This window comes from Macaca nemestrina, chromosome 17, assembly GCF_043159975.1.
Source record: "Macaca nemestrina isolate mMacNem1 chromosome 17, mMacNem.hap1, whole genome shotgun sequence".
Classification (NCBI taxonomy): Eukaryota; Metazoa; Chordata; class Mammalia; order Primates; family Cercopithecidae; genus Macaca; species Macaca nemestrina.
The window spans coordinates 13,131,104-13,149,807 of record NC_092141.1 but is presented as its reverse complement, the minus strand read 5'-3'; the positions used below and the strand labels follow the sequence as shown (position 1 = coordinate 13,149,807).

The 18,704-nt window shown below is 44.0% G+C and overlaps 1 protein-coding gene across 5 annotated transcripts in view; it reads right to left on the bottom strand.

The window, feature by feature from the left end:
• LOC105473538 (Rho GTPase activating protein 44) overlaps window positions 1-18,704 on the bottom strand; it is a 203,353-nt gene that overhangs the window by 60,325 nt on the left and 124,324 nt on the right. For 4 of the 5 annotated variants that reach the window (XM_071082365.1, XM_071082363.1, XM_071082366.1 and 1 more), the window contains exons 5-7: window positions 16,056-16,167; window positions 12,289-12,365; window positions 2,235-2,352 (exon numbers count right to left, since the gene is read on the bottom strand). In XM_071082365.1, the coding sequence (XP_070938466.1) occupies window positions 2,235-2,352; window positions 12,289-12,365; window positions 16,056-16,167 (307 nt within the window). The remainder of the gene's footprint in view (window positions 1-2,234; window positions 2,353-12,288; window positions 12,366-16,055; window positions 16,168-18,704) is intronic. The other variant, XM_071082367.1, reaches the window with a different exon arrangement.

Below are 18,704 nucleotides of genomic sequence, written 5' to 3'. Positions count from 1 at the left end.
AGGAGTTTGTGACCAGCCTGGCCAACATAGCGAAACGCTGTCTCAACTAAAAATACAAAAATTAGCCAGGAGTGGTGGCGTGCGTCTGTAGTCCCAGCTACTCGGGAGGGTAAGGCATGAGAATTGCTTGAACCCAGGAGGCAGAGTGAGCCGAGATCGTGCCACTGTACTCCATCCTGGGTAACAGAATAAGACTCTGTCTCAAAATAAAACAAACACAAAACAAAAACAAACATATAAATAAGTAGAAAAATGCTATCTATGACTGCATATGATTATGAAGAAAAGTTTGGAGTATGATATCACAGGTGTTATCTAGCACTGGCTTCCTTATCCTTATAACTGTTATGACTGCTTGGCACCTAACAAAATGCACTGTCATAATGAAGTCTTAACAAATATTGGCGGCGAGGTTTCTATCCTGTTTGGAAACAGAAAGTTTGCTGGACAGGAAGGGGGAGAATATTAGCATTTTTCTTTATATATTTTTGTATTTTTTTAACTGATTATGCTGAGCGTGTACTATTAATCTTTGAAGAGGAAATGAATATATTTTTGGCACAATAGCAAATACAAGAAGCAAGACAGGAATGGATAAAGCTACTGAACTTTTATTCTGATCTATTTGGATATTCACATCCAGCATCCCTGCTTACCACTACCCTCTCTTCTCTATTGAAAAAGAAATTAAAAGAAAAAAGAATTCTTAACAGAGGAACATAGATCTATGGTAGATAAAGAATGCACAGTAGGCCAGGCACGATGGCCCATGCCTATAATCCCAGCACTTTGTGAGGCCGAGGCGGGTGGATCACCTGAGATCAGGAGTTCATGACCAGCCTGGCCAATATGGTAAAACCCTGTCTCTACTAAAAATACAAAAAAAATTAGCCAGGCATGGTGGTGCACACCTGTAATCCCAGCTACTTGGGAGGCTAAGGCAGGAGAATTGCTTTAACCCAGGAGGCGGAAGTTGCAGTGAGCCGAGACTGTGCCATTGCCCTCCAGCATGGGCAACAAGAATGAAACTCTGACTCCAAAAAAAAAAAGAGAAAAGAATAAAAAAAGAATACACAGTAAAAATGAAATTGCAAGGAGAGAATAATTATGCTCCAGGAATACCACACATGCCAGATATTTGGCATTTATGCAGGAGTTCAAATAACAAATCAGCTGCACTCACAAAAAATCTTGCTTGTGAAGTACTAGTCTTACTTTGCTTGGTTCCATAGTACTGTTGGATGGGAGACAGTGAGTTCTTTAAAAATCTTTCCATGTTTCTAATTCTAGAGAGAAATTCTCTCTGATTCTGAATGTCACCTGAATGCAAGGTCAAAGCCACTTGCACAGTGTGGCCGTAAGAGAAAAAGCCAAAGGACAAGCTAAGACTAGACAGAGCCATGAAAAACAGAGATGTCCACAGGCAAACGGGTTATTCTCCTTCAAAACTGGATGTGATTAAGACAGGTTCCCAGAATAGTTACAGAAATGTGATGTTTTTGTTCCTTGGGTCTAAATAGAGTTTTGGTTTCCTTGGAAACCCAAGCTGACATATAGGCAGGTAAAGAGATGTACATACACGCAGAGCATCATGAACAGTCTATTGCTAATTTAGTCCTATAAAATATTTGCAAATAAAGGAGATGGGAAACATCTGAATGAGTATAACAAAGGACATCATTACACAAGTACAGAGTCGCAGTTTTCAGAACAATGTCCTCTCTTTTAACAGGTGGGAAGTTCTCTTTGCTGTGACTCTCTTCATGGCTAGCATTTCAACTTCATAGATACATGTCTTCCAGGAGGCATAGGATGGATAAAGTGACTCAGGAAATATCAAAAGGCAGCCAAAAAGGAAATAAAGTATAAACAGTGAGTCTAGGCTCCTCTATGGTCAAATTCTCAACTGTCCTTTGGTACCCAGAATTTATTCTTTGGGACTCAGATGATTTACACAAAAGCTTCACACAGCAATACAGGTCATTTCTCTTTGCCTAGCATGCAGGACCACCAATGATAATTGAATGCTGCCTCCCTGTCTAGGTCACCATCAAAGCCCCAACTCCTTGGGTTCATCCTGGACTCCTTGGAGATGCTAGCCGGGTGGGCTTGGGGACATTCAGTTCAACCAGAGGCTCACTGGCAGAGTTTTAAGAGAACTCCAGCGAACAAAAAGGAAATCCCTAAGGGCTCCCCAGCCTGTCCCAGTAGAGAGGAGCAAAGAGGGCAGGTACCCTGCAAATCTCCACTCTGTTGGCAGCCTCTTCCATTTCTTCCCTGAGGGCATCAGCCTTGGCACCCGCAGGCTGTAAGCTGCTGGACAAACCTGAAGACTTGGAAGTCTGCTGCCACCTGATGGAAAATAGGAGAAAAAGAGACGTGAGACAGGTAGAGCCCTGGGGATCCCATGGGAGCACCGAGAAAACACCTGGTTACAAACATCACCCAGGGAACTACATACCCTCACTTGAAAAGGGAGGTCATGAAAAGGTACCAAGTACTAGGCAAGGAGGCAGTGGACCAACATTTCCATGCGTCAACTGCTGACTGAAGCTGAGAATCTGCGGCCCCTTCAGATAGGACAAGCATCCCCCGATTTGTCACCATTTTCACTATTGTCTTCCAAACACTAAAGCCAAATGACAATCGCTACTGCTGTCTTTTTAAAAAACTTAATGTGCTTTTTAATGAATAAATCATAATCATATACATCGATGGGTCCAATGTGATGTGTTGGGATATATGTACACATGGACGCACACACACAATATGGAATGATTAAATCAAGCTAGTGAACATATCCATCACCTCACTCGTGACTTTCTGTGGTGAGACATCTGAAGTTTAATCAGGGTGATTATAGTAATATATTGGATATTCTATATTTCAAAATAACTATCACTGCCCTTTAAGCACGGTCTCTATCATTGCTTTAAGTCCCCTGCCTATCCTGTGGGAATTTGAGTATGGAAATCTTCTCCTTCCTGGCTGAAGCCAGGGACGGATGCTAAGTGAGAAGACATGCTGGTAAGATTAAAAACAAATCTGAAGGCCGGGCACGGTGGCTCCAGCCTGTAATCCCAGCACTTTGGGAGGCCGAGGCGGGCGGATCACGAGGTCAGGAGATCGAGACTATCCTGGCTAATACGGTGAAACCCCGTCTCTACTAAAAAATACAAAAAAACTAGCCGGGCGAGGTGGCGGGCACCTGTAGTCCCAGCTACTCGGGAGGCTGAGGCAGGAGAATGGCGTAAACCCGGGAGGCGGAGCTTGCAGTGAGCTGAGATCCGGCCACTGCACTCCAGCCTGGGCGACAGAGCGAGACTCCGTCTCAAATAAATAAACAAACAAACAAAAAAAACAAATCTGATAGCAAAAATCTCCACTGGTAAGCCCAAAACAATTTTTATGGCAACATTTAGATTCCTCATGAATGTTTTCTTAAAAATTGGGCCTTCTGACGAAGCTACTCAGAAAACTTTAGGGGGAAATACAAATATTTCTGGTTGCTGTGTTATCGGTAGGGAGTTACCAAAAGTAGGCCCTAAAAGATGGTTCCAATTATGCTAGATAGTAGTAGCTGAATTAGGTCTCAGCAGTGGGTTCCTCTCCTGAGTCTGTAAACTCAATGGGTTATAGAGGCCAGCAAGTTAAAAAAATAAAATAAAATAAATCAAATGGGCCATTATCTTAAAAACTAGTCCGCACGATCCTCTATTTCCTACTTGTAATAGAGACAGGAAATATAAAACTATTTCTCAGCTCTAAGAAAAACAATCCTGTAATCAGGAGGACAAACAGCAGCCAAGGCTGGCTTCAGTCTTGGGAAGTCAGGAGGGAGCAGGGGGAGCTGGGAACTTGGTAGGAGGGATCCTGCCTTGTCTAAGAGAGGGTAGCTGTTCTCGAGCTCCAGCTGATGGAGCAGAGGTGGGTAGGAAGCTGGGCCGTGGGTTGCCAGATGTTTCAACTGACTAGAGAAGGAGCAAATTGTCATGTGAATTCTCCCAGGGAAGTGTGGCAACAAATAATTTCTTTCAAAAACCATGCAGGCCAATAGCCTACAGACCAAACAAGACAGAAGCTATCTGGATTTCAGACCATTAGTCTGCAGCCTCTGATGCGGGGGCAGAAAGTGGAACGTCATTCTCATGTCAAGAGTCGAGAATCTAATCATTTAGTATTTTCTCTACTCCACTATTCTTTTCTCTTTTGCTATCTGCAGGAAAAACAGAAGAATGCAAGACTCTATAACACAAGAAAGGGAAACTAAAAGTCTCTTTGCTGGTAAGAAAAAGGAGCAAAAATGAGGATTCTGTGTCACTTAAAGAATGCAATCACGGGAAAATTACTTTAAAAAGGTTTTGAGACATCAAGCTGGCTTGAAGCTCCAGAGATGAACACATGTTCTCCGAAAGATTCCTGATTCCAAGAAAAGAATTCAGGGCAAACTAGAAAGGAAATATTCTACTGAAAGATGTTTCAACATCTAAATTGAAAAAAAATAACAGATCAAGAGTAATAAGAATTCCTGGGTAATTTTTTCTTATAAAGGTTTATCCTATACAAGTGATATATTTGATTAACACTCTCCCAGTTGAGTCATTTCAAATAAAGTATTAAAGCGTTGTGGAGTTTTGGAAAATAAAATATGAGATGCCATGGCTGTAATTTACATCTCAGACAATAACTATAACGCAATGGTAGATTATGGAATTAAGTTATAACCACCATCTGACTCATGCTACCTGAAGAAAAAATAACTAACCAACATGTAAGTGTTAAAAATATACATAAAGTGACTACAAACACTAAGTAGATTTTTATGGCTTTGTAACTCAGGATTAAATTTTTTAAAAAACAGAATCACACTAAATATATGTATATTAAAATGAAGACATTTTCCCAAGTTCTTTCTTTTCTTTTTATTCTCATTTATTTTTTCCTCCAAACTGCATCCTGTAGTCAATATCTTGATACTTTAAAAACATACACCTTTCCCCTTTTTATAAGAAATTTTATTTGCAATTAACAATATGTGAGTTTTACATATATATATATATGTAATTTTTCTTTTCATACTGAGTCTCGCTCTGTCACCCAGGCTGCAGTGCAGTGGCGTGCGATCTTGGCTCACTGCAATCTCCACCTCCTGGGTTCAAGCGATTCTCCTGCCTCAGCCTCCCGAGTAGCCGGGATGACAGGCACACGCCACCATGCCCAGCTAATTTTTTTTTTTTTTTTTTTTTTTTTTTTTTTGAGACGGAGTCTCGCTCTGTCACCCAGGCTGGAGTGCAGTGGCCGGATCTCAGCTCACTGCAAGCTCCGCCTCCCGGGTTCACGCCATTCTCCTGCCTCAGCCTCCCGAGTAGCTGGGACTACAGGCGCCTGCCACCTCGCCCGGCTAAGTTTTTGTATTTTTAGTAGAGACGGGGTTTCGCCATGCTGGTCAGGTTGGTCTTGAACTCCTGACCTTAGGTCATCCACCCTCATTCGCCTCCCAAAGTGGTGGGTTTACAGGTGTGAGCCACCGTGCCTGGTCTATTTTGATATTTTAAAACAGTGACAAAATGTCCAAAATACGTTCTCTTTGTGGAACACAAATAGCAAACAAAATACCAAGGTAAACTCTTGTGGTGTGAACAGAAGAGTTTTGTACAGATACTCATGTTGGGAAAGGTGACATGAATTTTGTACAGAGAGTCATGTTGGGAAAAGTTTGTACAGATAGTCATTTTAGGAAAAGTGACAAGAACTATGAATTTCAAGGTTTGGGAGTCTTTTCAGACCTTTGTTCTACACATAAACTCAAGAGCTGGACTGCCCTGTCAGAGGAAAAACAGGGACACTAGACATCGTCCAAGGAAACTATGAGCTTTCAAAGTTGAAGAGCACAAGGATCATTTCTTCTTGCCAAAGTGGCTGATGTGCCACCATCCTTCTCTGGGGAAGGAGGACTGTGACTATTTGATCTGGGGGAGATGAAGACGGGAACAAGCTTTAATGAAGGCTTGGGAGAGATGAGAGAGAAGGGTGAGGAAGAAGGGTTTAAAATTTCAGGTACCAGGAATATCTAAAGAAGGTAAATGCAGGTCGGTTGAGGACAATGGAATGTCCAGAAGAAGAATTTTAAAAGGCAGACAGGAGAGTGTCTTCAGTGGAGCATTCACTGTTCCTTCTGTCTAGTCTTGCCCCTTCCTCTGCCACGGGCATCCCCTACTTTTTAAGTTCCTGCTTCCACTCCTGCACGAATGTGTGGTCGAAAAGGGGACTGCCAGGTTCTGCATGATCCAGGCAGTGAGTGGCCCAGGTGAGGGCCTCTGATCCAAGTCAAGCCTGTGCCATCCTTCCTCACATTGACCCAACTGACGAGTCATGGAAGTCTCGTGGAAGTCATGGAAGACTTTGCATATGAGCAAAGTCCAGACAAATGGAGCCTCTCTTCGGCACTTTCAGAATCGGGGCAAAAGGAAGAGGGCTCACAGTGGGGAGACATGAGCCCATGCGACATCCAGTGACCTTGAAGAAATCGGATATGAGAAAAAGACGCCTGTATGAGGAGGGGTGAGAGATGAGGAACGAGTTTTGATGGCCATCGAGACTCCGCTGCCAATTCTAAAGAGACTTCACACTGCCCCGCCTCCAGAATTCCACTTCTTCATTCCATAGGCTGCAGTTTCCACTCCAAAACCCTCCTGTCTTACACTAGTTCACTCGCTTTCAAAGAAGGTAGGGTTTCCATAACAAAGCACCACAGACTGGGTGGCTTAAATAACAGAGGCTTATTTTCTCACAATTCTGGAGGCTGGACATCCAAGATGAAGACAGAGGCTGGAGACCTCTACCTGTGACTTGCAGATGGCTGCTGTTTCTGTCCTCACACAGCTCTCCTCTGAGTGTGTGCAGAGAGAGCTCACCCTTTCTCCCTACGAGGCCACCAATCCTAGTGAAATAGGGGCCCATTCTTATGACCTCATTTAACCTTCATAAGGTTCTCCTAAAGAACCGATCTCCAGATACAGTCACATTGGGTGTTAGGGCTTCAACATACAAACTTTGGGGAGATACCATTCAGTCCACAGGGCCCAGAGGCAGCTGGTTCGGCAGAAATGGAAAGTGTATGTGTCCTGGGCTCAGGAGGGTTAACCTTGAGCTACATGACCAGAAAAAAGTCAGGCTGACTTTGGAGAAAAATTAGACTCCTTCTTTAAGCACTGCTAAACCAAACCTATCAAAAAAAAAAGGAAAAAAAAAGAAAAAAAGAAATTTGTGTATCATTCAATTCAATTCACAACCTTTAATTCAGTGTAAAACTTCCTGTAAGCATTAGTTTCTCTGAGAATATTGAGGTCTGTATCATTGGCTTTTGAAGGAGACAAGCCAAATTTACTTCAATAGTGATAAACAGACACATCTTATTGGGATCTAATTAAACACTGGAGAAATGAGTGGGATTTGACAGTATCCACCAGGATTGTGGCAGAAATTAAAGATCCAGCCATGGGACTATTGCTCAAGATGTGCTGATAATATATACAGAGTTACTTCCTGTCTTGAAAGGCTGTATGTGGAATTCACTGTTGTAGTTCTGCAGACCGCACTTCGTGAAGGACAGAACAATATGAAAGAAATCTTTGGTAATGAGAAGTAGGATGTTGCAAGGATGAGAAGCTAGCCTGTGCCATTGGCTTTATGAAGAAATGCGGGGAGTGGCGGGCAGGGAGCATTAAGAACGCAGCTGTTCCAGAAGAGGAGCTGGTGATCCCTGCTGTTCAATAGCACAGCATTTGATCTCGCTCTCATTGCTATATATCTTGGGATGCAGCCCTCATATTGGCTAAGAGTGAGGAGTTAGGGAAAATGGCAGAAAGTTGTGTTGGATTGGCTTCTTTTTTTTTTTTTTAAGACGGAGTCTTGCTCTGTCGCCCAGGCTGGAGTGCAGTGGTGCGATCTCGGCTCACTGCAAGCTCCGCCTCCCGGGTTCACGCCATTCTCCTGCCTCAGCCTCCTGAGTAGCTGGGACTACAGGCGTGCGCCACCACGCCCGGCTAATCTTTTGTAATTTTTTTAGTAGAGACGGGGTTTCACCGTGTTAGCCAGGATGGTCTCGATCTCCTGACCTCGTGATCTGCCCGCCTCGGCCTCCCAAACTGCTGGGATTACAGGCGTGAGCCACCGCGCCCGGCCGGGTTGGCTTCTTATGGTGTTCAGCAAGGTCCTACAAGACACATAGACTCAGGCTAGAAATGCCCAGTCTGAGAGTAAAGTGGAAACAAAGAGCATAACTTTGCTAAAAATTCCCTTTTCATCCAGTATCATCAACTGATACTGATGGGGAATCTCTAACTTGAGGCCCTGAGTTAGATCTCCTGCCACAGTTACCAAAGCAGAGACCTGAAGGGGAAATCAACTGAGTTTTCAAGGGGATTGTACTGTCAACAATCCCTGAAAGCGGCCGGATGTGGTGGTTCACGCCTGTCATCCTAGCACTTTAGGAGGCTGAGGCGGACGGATCACCTGAGGTCAGGAGTTTGAGACCAGTCTGGCCAACATGGCGAAACCCCATCTCTACTAAAAAATACAAAAATTAGCTGGGCGCAGTGGCGCACGCCTGTACTCCCAGCTACTTGGGAGGCTGAGGCAGGAGAATCGCTTGAACCCGGGAGGCGGAGGTTGCAGTGAGCCGAGATCACGCCACTGCACTCTAGCCTGGGCAACAAGAGCAAAACTCCATCTCCAAAAAATGAAAAAACAAACAATCCCCCAAAGCAATTCCCTATCCCTAAACTCACAACTACACAAAGTGGGCTATGAAACATCACTGATGTGATAAAGGAGATGGATCAAGTTTATATGAAAACAATGCAAAAAAGACTTTTTTAGTCTAAAACAACAAAGGTTATAAAGGGTCCAAGTTGAAGTTTATAAGAACAGAAATTTGCATAGGGGAGGTAGAATTTCCTCAGATTTTAGTATATAGGGAGATAAGCTTAAGATATAAAAACATTTGCTAAATTACAGGAGAGAGGTCCCTAATGACACCAAGCAGTGTGTACGTTTGCAGAACCTACACACTAGTTGGTGTCACCAGTGAAAACATAACACTAGACAAAATGGACTATCAGTGTGACCAGGAGTAACTCTCCTTCTCATAAGAAGACAAAACAAAAATATGTATGGTAATGACCTGCTTTGATACTAGCATTCAGCCCGCTAACAAGAGGCTCTGTGGTGGAAATGCAGGTTTTCTTTGTAGAGGCAAAGAAAAGACTTCAGAGCTAAGTCCCAGGTTTCACAGAAGGATGTCACTCTGCCCAGGAGCACGGTGTCCACCTCATGAAAACAATGGGACAATCTGCACTTCTTCAACCATCTTACATGACTCCCAAAATAGGGGACTTGAACATTCATATTATGGGATGCAATTTTACGTGGCACAAGGTCATAGAAGTAATAGCAAATCGAATACTTCCCACTCATTCTGCTCTCTATTCCTCCGAGCACACTAAAGAGATAGTCTCAGATTTGCATCAGAATAATTTTAAAACCACCCAACGCCTCCCCTTCTTCTTTTTGCACAAAGGGAGATGAGCTTCAGGATGACATTCTTTCATAGTCAACAGGCTCTAAAATTTAATAACATTGGCTTTGCTTTCATCTGTTCACTTTTATGCTTACCTGATATTTCTAGCAAAGGATACCGCTTTCCAATTCATGGTAGCACTAAAGGCTTTCTTTTTAAAATAGATTTATTTTGAAAAAGTAATCAACTCTCCTAAAAGATATATCAACACAGATGGCAAAAATCATTCAGGTGGACTGAGGGTTTGGGGAACACTAAGTTAACCAAAGAAACCCTTGTTTCTTTGCTGATTTAACCTGTTTTATGTCTGGTCTTAGGGGACTGCTCTGTACCTTTTATTCTTCCTGATGCAGAATTCCAGTGCACCAATTACTTACAGTATCAGCTTCGTTTGTTTGTTTGTTTGAGACGGAGTCTCGCTCTGTCACCCAGACTGGAGTGCAGTGGCGCGATCTCAGCTCACTGCAAGCTCCGCCTCCCAGGCCATTCTCCTGCCTCCGCCTCCCGAGTAGCTGGGACTACAGGTGCCTGCCACCACACCCAGCTAATTTTGTGTATTTTTAGTAGAGACAGGGTTTCACTGAGTTAGCCAGGTTGGTCTCGATCTCCTGACCTTATGATCCACCCGCCTCGGCCTCCCAAAGTGCTGGGATTACAGGCGTGAGCCACCGTGCCCAGCCCTCAGCTTCTTTTTATAAAGCACTTGGGAAGTGATAGTAATACGCAAAACAGCCACCCACGAATGTTACTCCTTGTGTCCAGGTGAAGAAACTGATATTCTGGGAGATTAAGTGACTTGACCAAGGTCACATATCTAGAAAATAGTTGATGTGAACCTTGAAATCTAACATTCTGAACTCTGTATGCTACGTCAGTCTGCCCAAATATATTCTGTTTATTTCAAGAAAATGAAAAAGAGATGTGAAGATGATTAAAATTGGCCTACACTGGGGTCTGAAACTAGCCTGGGCAACACAGTGAGACCCTGTCTCTACAAAAAATAAAAAAATTAGCCAGGTGTAGTGCCCATAGTCCCAGCTACTTGGGAGACCTGAGGCAGAAAGAGTGTTTGAGCCCACGAGTTCAAGACTGCAGTGAGCTATGATCACATCCCTGCACTCCAGCCTGAGTCACAGAGTGAGATCCTGTCTCAAAATTTTTAAAAATAATAAAAAATCCCCAGCCCTTTGGGAGGCTGAGGTGGGCAGATCACTTGAGGTCAGGAGTTCGTGACCAGCCTGGCCAACATGGCAAAATCCTGTCTATACTAAAAATACAAAAATTAGCTGAGCATGGTGGTAGGTGTCTGTAATTCCAGCTACTCGTGAGGCTAAGGCAGGAGAATCACCTGAACCCGGGAGGCAGAGGTTGCAGAGAGCAGAGATCATGCCACTGCACTCCAGCCTGGGCAACAAGAGCAAATCTTCGTCTCAAAAATAAATAAGTAAATAAATAAATAAATAAATAACAAATTAAAAAATAAAGTTGGCCTACGAAAAACCTAAGGGAGAACCAAATAGTTCTTTCCATATTAATACTCATGCACCTGCCTTTTTCAACTTATATACACATACCCCACTGTATAAAATAAAAGGACATATGTACACAATTCCTGCTCTGACAGCCACAGGCAATGCCGTCTCAGGGCCTTTGGCACCCGCCTGCTACTACAGGAATTTTCTGGTGGACTGTGGAAGATGGGTGTGGAAGAGCAGCACTATAGGTACTTGACTGCTCTCTGAAAGGACTCAAGTTAAGAGAAAGGCTACAGAAAGGAGATACCCACACTATTAGCTTCAGGAAAAGGTGAATCCCCAGAATGCGAAATTTCCTGTTATGGACAGGACATAGCATTCATCCTACCTCCTGGCTCTCATCTCCTACCTCTCTCCCCTTTGCTCCTTCCACCCCAGCCACACCGACCTTCCTTCTGTGCCTTGAACAGGCCTTTGAATTTGCTGTGCCCTCTGCCATAGATGGTTTGTACCAGATCTCTGTACGGCTGCCAAGTTTTCATCATCTAAGTGTAAGACCAAAGTGACCGACCTCAAAAAAGCTTTTTCTCTTTTACCCTTAATGCTGTTGCTCCCTTTCACCATCATCCCCTTCCAAAACTACCCTGTGTTACCTTTTTTTGTTTTGTTTTGTTTTTGAGACGGAGTCTCGCTCTGTCGCCTGGGCTGGAGTGCAGTGGCGCAATCTCGGCTCACTGCAAGCTCTGTCTCCTGGGTTCACGCCATTCTCCTGCCTCAGCCTCCCAAGTAGCGGGGACTAAAGGCGCCCGCCATCACGCCCGGCTAATTTTTTTGTTTTTTAATAGAGACAGGGTTTCACTGTGTTAGCCAGGATGGTCTCGATCGCCTGACCTTGTGATCCACCTGCCTTGGCCTCCCAAAGTGCTGGGATTACAGGCATGAGCCACCGCGCCCGGCCTCCCTGTGTTACATTTTTTAAACGACTTGTAGCTTTCTAGAACCGTCTTGTTTCTTCACTTGCCTGGTGTCTACCTCCAAAACTCCACTGCAGCCTTCATGAGAACAGGGACCCAGTGTCTCGAGTTCACTATGATTACCTCCAGGGCCTGGCACACATTAGGTGTCAAGAAAAACTTGGTGAATGAAAACACACTCGCCTGCTTAAAACCCACCCGCCCAAAATATGACCACTGTCCCTTCAAAGAAGCAAAAAAGAAAGTAAAGAGATTCTACCTGGTTCGTGAGGAATCCATATCCAGCACCAACTTGGCTAAGTGTTTCCTCTGCTTTTGAATATTTGGGATTTCCACCTGTGGTTACAGGACATAAAAGATACAATCAAACTGAAGCTCAAGATAAATTCTTTAAGAACCATTCCTGGCCAGTCACGGTGGCTCACGCCTGTAATCCCAGCACTTTGGGAGGCCAAGGCAGGTGGATCACCTGAGGTCAGGAGTTTGAGACCAGCCTGGCCAACATGGCAAAACTCTGTCTCTACTAAAAACACAAAAATTAACCGGGCATGGTGGCAGGCGCCTGTAATCCCAGTTATTTGGGAGGCTGAGGCAGGAGAATCGCTTGAACCCGGGAGGCAGAGGTTGCAGTGAGCCGAGATCATGCCACTGCACTCCAGCCTGGGTGACAGAACAAGACTCCGTCTCAAAAAAAAAAAAAAAAAAAAGAACTATTCCTTAGAACAAGTCTTAAAGAACTATTGGCAGTCACCCAACAAGTTTACTAGCGGTCTCCCAATCCTTATTTTCAGATGAAATCCTTTTTTCCCTTTTGCATTACTGAGGTCAAACTGACAGGAACTGTATATATTTTAGGTGTTCGGTTTAATGTTTTCATGTGCACACATTGTGAAATGATTACTACACTCAGGCTAATTAACATATCCATCACATCCCATAGTTTCTATTTTCTTTTTTTGATGGTGAGTACATTTAAGATCTATCCTCTTAGCAAATTTCAAGTCTACAATACCGTATTATTAACTATCACCACACAGTGCTACACATCAGGTCTCCAGAATTTACTCCTCTTACATTAAAGGCAACTTAGCACCCTTTGACCAACATCAGATGAAATTAATGATGCCCTCTCCTGAGCTAAAAACTCTGCTCCATCTCTGCTGGACACCAGCCAGGCTCTCCATCAACCCAGACCCCCTCATAGGTCCTGTGCTTCTCTGCTCATGCAGGCCTGGCCACTTTCCTGCCCTCACCTTGGCACCACCAAAAAAAAAAAAAAAAAACAAAACAGGGCTCAACCACATCCCTCTTCACTTCCAGAAAGGCCAAAAGTGGGAAAAAATGCAGGGAGCCACGCAGTCATGTCTGACACACAGACCTGAGGCAAAACGGACAGCTGAAGGAGGAAGAACGTGGAGAGGCTATGGCTGCATCTAGGATACAGATTCTCTATTTATAAAAAGAAAGGAAGCAAATGTTTATATTTATAGAAATAAAGTAAGACTTTTCCAGTCAATAATGAATAAACATTGCCATCATGGCTTTTCTCGGCTACGAGTTCTTCCATTTTGGTTGTATGTGGATGCTCTTTTTATATTTTTCATTCTAAAAATGGCTTCACTTGAACATCCCAGTGCAGGATTTTGGTTCCGGGCCCAGCAAAAGTAGGGCAGGATGTGAGAATGCAAAACGAAAATTGGCCGAAAATTGAACTAAAATCATCTCAGGCTGCGGTTTTTATATAAGGAAAAAATTCGAGGAGAATCCAGAGTTCTCTGAAGTGCTTTCTATTCACTCGCCCGAGCAGGGATGAGTCATGTTCCGCGTGTAACAACTTCCAATAGGAAGGAGAAGTCCCTGGACAACCTGAGTCACCAGCCAGCCCCGAAGCTAAGCTGGAGGGCCACTGGGTATCTTGAATGAGCCAAGTGACTGCCAGCACCCACACTGGACTTGCTCCTTGGTTTGCTTCAGGCTTTGGCCAGAGCCAGGACCCTCCTTTTGAGGCACAGAGGGGATCTCATGAATGCTCCAGGCAAGGAGATGACCTGAGAAGCCAAGAGCTGGTCAGTCCCAAAGCACCTCATCCAGGATTTTCTCCTTGAATACTTTCATGTCCATAAGTAATTACTGGCCCACACCTCTGTCCCAGAAAGAATGTCAGGGGACGTGGAGGTGCTGGATGTGATTCAGAGAGGAAGCCAGACAGGGTCTAGGGCAATGCAGTTTAATACAGTAGCCTCTAGCCACACGTGGCTATGAAATTCTAAATTTAAATTAACGAAACTAAGCAATTGAGTTCCTGAATCGCACTAGTGCGCAAAAACCACTTAAGGCCAGTGGCTATCAAACGGCACAGACTGAGAATATTTCCACCATGGTAGGGAGTCTGCGAGGGTTAATTTTAGGTGTCAACTTGGTTGGACTGATGGATGCCTCAAAGGCTGGTGAAGCATTGTTTCTGGGTGTGGCTGAGAGGGTGTTTCCAAAAGAGACCAATGTGTGAATCAGCAGGCTGGGAGGAAGACCCACCCGCAATGGGGCGGGGCCATCCAATTAGCTGAAACACACAGGTGGTAGGAGGATTCTCTCTCTGCCCTCTCTCTCCCTCCCTCTCTCCCGTAGTGAGATACCTTTCCCCCTCATTGGACTCCAGGTTCTCTGGCATTTAATGGGGGTCTCTATGGCTTTCCACCTCATATTCGGGGTTGCACCATCAGCTTCCGAGGTCCTGGACTGAGTTTTGGGTTCTGAGGTGTCTGGACTGAGCCATGCTACTGGCTTCTCTGGTTCCCTGGCCTACAGATGGTCTATCATGGGAGCTCTCCCGCTCTGTGATTATGTGAGCCAACTCCCCCTAATAGGGGAGAACCCTCTTTCATATATCCTATTGGTTCTGTCTCTCTGGAGAACCCTGACTCATACAGGGTTCTAGGGGATAGCGCTGGTTAGATTTTATACAGGTGGAGTGTCTCTTATCTGAAATGCTTGGGACCAGAAATGTTTGGGATTGGGAGTTGTCTGGATTTTGGCATATTTGCATTATATTTACTGGTTGCGCATCGCAAATCCGAATATGTGAAATCCAAAATGCTCTAATGAGCATTTCCTTTGAGAATCATGTCGGTACTCAAAACACTTCAGATTTTGGAGTGTTTCAGGTTTGAGATGCTCAATCTATTAACAGATGACCAATTAAAAATAATTGTAAAATTGTTATTAATAATTACTAATTAATTAATCATTGATTATTAATAATAATTAACAGTTTAATTGAGTGTCTTTTAAAGTGCAAAGAGAAGGAATCTGTATAAACATAAACTGCGGCTGGGTGCGATGGCTCACGCCTATAATCCCAGCACTTTGGGAGGCCAAGGCGGGTGGATCACCTGAGGTCAGGAGTTCCAGACCAGCCTGGCCAACATGGTGAAATCCCATCTCTACTAAAAATACAATAATTAGCCGGGCATGGTGGCGGGTGCCTGTAATCCCAGCTACTCTGGAGGCTTGAGGCAGGAAAATCACTTGAACCCGGGAGGCAGATGTTGCACTGAACCATGATCATGCCACTGCACTCCAGCCTGGGAGACAGAGCGAGACTCCATCTCAAAAAAAAAAAAAAAAAAAACATAAACTGCAAGAGGCTTCAGAGAGTCTCTTACGCCTGGTCCCCCAGAATCCTAGTAAGGAGTGGCTGCTGTTCACATCACTGAAGACTTGAGATGGGTGGAGGGTGGGGGTGAAGACAGTCGAGGCTGTGGGTGGGGAAGCGGGTAAACTGCCAGCTTTCCACCTTACTTCTAGGAATGCCTGCAGGGAAGAGGATGGGTGGGAGAAGGGGTAGCAAATGCTGAAACGACATATTTGGGAATCTTGACCGTGTGGTTGGTTAAGAATCCCTGATGAAAAACAACATCGGGGAGAAGGTTAAGGGACAGAAGTAGAAAGCTGGAAATACAATGACTGAGAGGCTCCTATTCGGTACCTCCTTGCTCACTCGGGCCCGGCCTCACTCCTGCTGCTTACCTCGGCCAGCAAAAACAGGGGCTCAATCACGTCTCTCTCAACTTGCAATTCAAAATGTATCAGCTCCTGGGCCAGCTTGTCCTCTGTCTCTCCACAGAGTTTCAGCATCTTCCTGTAATCCAAGGGGGAAACAAATAGTGAATACTCTTGAAGACAACATTTCACTGGCGTTACCCTCTCCTCACCTCCTAGCTTACTTGTCAAGGTTTGCAAGTCAGTGTTAATAAGCTGGTTGATCTCCAGGGCTCCCCCTGGGCCAACCTGCTCCAGCTCTCTGCATTTCTGAAATAATCAATGCTTCCAAAAGGTGTCACTCACGGTGTGCCTGGGGCACAAGGGGACATGTGGGGAAACACAAGAGACACATGGAGAAAACAGGTACACATGTCGAATTCACATGCCTAAAAATAGTCATGCTGAGAAACAGATGCTTCTCTCTCTGAGAAGAGCACTGGATAGCTAAAATCTGCCTGGTAACAAACCATCACCTTCAAATACACAGCAAAAACTCAATTGCAATAGGTTCTGATAGAAAGAAAATCCTGACTCCTAAGCCATGAAACTGTAATTAGTACAGGGATATATAGACAATTATCCAATGAAAAAAAAAATTCCAAAAGTGGATTAATAATGAGCAAATGACAGAAAGACCTGAATGCCATCTTCCCAGATGACACAATATGCTATTTCAAAGATGTTAATTTCTACCCAACTTGTATACAGACCATTCTCTCATTGTCTGGCACCCACGTTAACTGAAACTCAAGTAAAAAGGTTTTACAAACCATCCTGGGCAACATAGTGAAACCCCGTCTGTACTGAAAATACCAAACTGAGCCAGGCGTGATGGTGCATGCCTGTAGTCCCAGCTTCTTGGGAGGCTGAGGCATGAGAATTGCTTGTACCTGGGAGGCAGAGGCTGCAGTGAGCCGAGATAGCGCCACTGCACTCTAGCCTGAGTGACAGAGAGAGACCCTGCCTCAAACAAACAAACAAACAAAATCAGTTTTTACAATTCAGCAAAGTATGAGCAGAGGTAACAGCTTTTTTAAAGTGAAGATATTCCTTTCCTGTTGATATTTTCACATTTTTACTCTACATGTATGTGTCCCCATACAATATTAATACTGCTGCTTTGCTTAGTTCAGTCTACATGCATGGTTTTACACTGAACATATCCTGATGCTACTTGCTTTTTCTTGTTTTTTTTTTTTTTTTTTTTGAGATGGAGTTTCACTCATGTCGCCCAGGCTGGAGTGCAGTGGCACGATCTCAGCTCACTGCAACCTCCGTCTCCCACGTGCAAGCCATTCTCCTGCCTCAGCCTCCCAAGTAGCTGGGATTACAGGAGGCTGCCACCAAGCCCAGCTAATTTTTTGTATTTTTAGTAGAGATGGAGTGTCATCATGTTGGCCAGGCTGGTCTCGAACTCCTGACCTCAGGTGATCCACCCACATCGGCCTCCCCAAGTGCTGGGACTACAGGCAGCCTTGCGTTTTTATTTTATCATTATGTTTGGAGCTTACCCATGTTGGTACATGTAGATTTAGATCATTTTGCAATGGAGAATTCTGTTCTATGAATATACCACCATTATGTCAAGCTGTCCCACAAACAAGTTTTTCGCTATTACATGCAGCGCTTCAGTAAATATGCTTGTGCTGTCTCTTTTTGCATGTGTGAAAATTTCACTAGCACAAATGGGAGTTCCCATTGCTCTATACCCTTGCCAACTCTTGATCTTGGTAGGTGTCTTAATTTCTGCCAAACTAGTGGGTACAAATTATTATCTCCTTCTGATTTTAATTTACATTCCTTGACTGCTAGTAAGACTGAATATCCCTGTCCCGTGAAGTGCCTGTTCATATTCCTTGGCTATTTTTGTTTTAGGATCTATTTATTTGTAGGAACTTCATATACATAGGTGTGTGAATGAAGATTTTCACTCTTTTTCCTATCTGCCGCAAATGTCAGCGCCCAGGTGTACTTTTTATCCTTGCATCTTTTTAATGATGTCTTTTTTTCAGAGACGAAATCTTGCTCTATCACCCAGGCTGGAGTGCAGTGACACGATCTCGGCTCACCGCAACCTCCGCCTCCCGGGTTCAAGCGATTCTTGTGCCTCAGCCTCCCGAGTGGCTGGGATTACAGGTGCGTGCCACTGCACCTGGCTAACTTTTTGTATTTCAGTAGAGATGAGGTTTCACCATGTTGGCCAGGCTGCTCTTGAACTCCTGACCTCAGGTAATCCACCCACTTTGGCCTCCCAAAGTGTTAGGATTACAGGCGTGAGCCACTATGCCCAGCTTAATGGTGTCTCATATCTGGTTTTCTGGTATTTATTCCATATTTCTAATACTAATTTAAAAAATTTAAATATTAGCTATTGACATCACAGAAAATGAGAATTTAGCTATGTTTCCATTTCCCCTCCTTCCCTTTATTTATATTAATAGATGCTTATTATTTATATTACACTTTGACTTCATATTATTTGGAGTTAATCTGGGTAGTATACTATAATTACTGGTTTTCCCCGCACTCTTATTTGTTCTCCCTGGAATTAATAATTGCCTTGTTTGGCTTGCTTGTTTTCTATGTACCCAATTGAATTCAAAATACTTCGCCACTTTCCTAATTTGTCTGTCA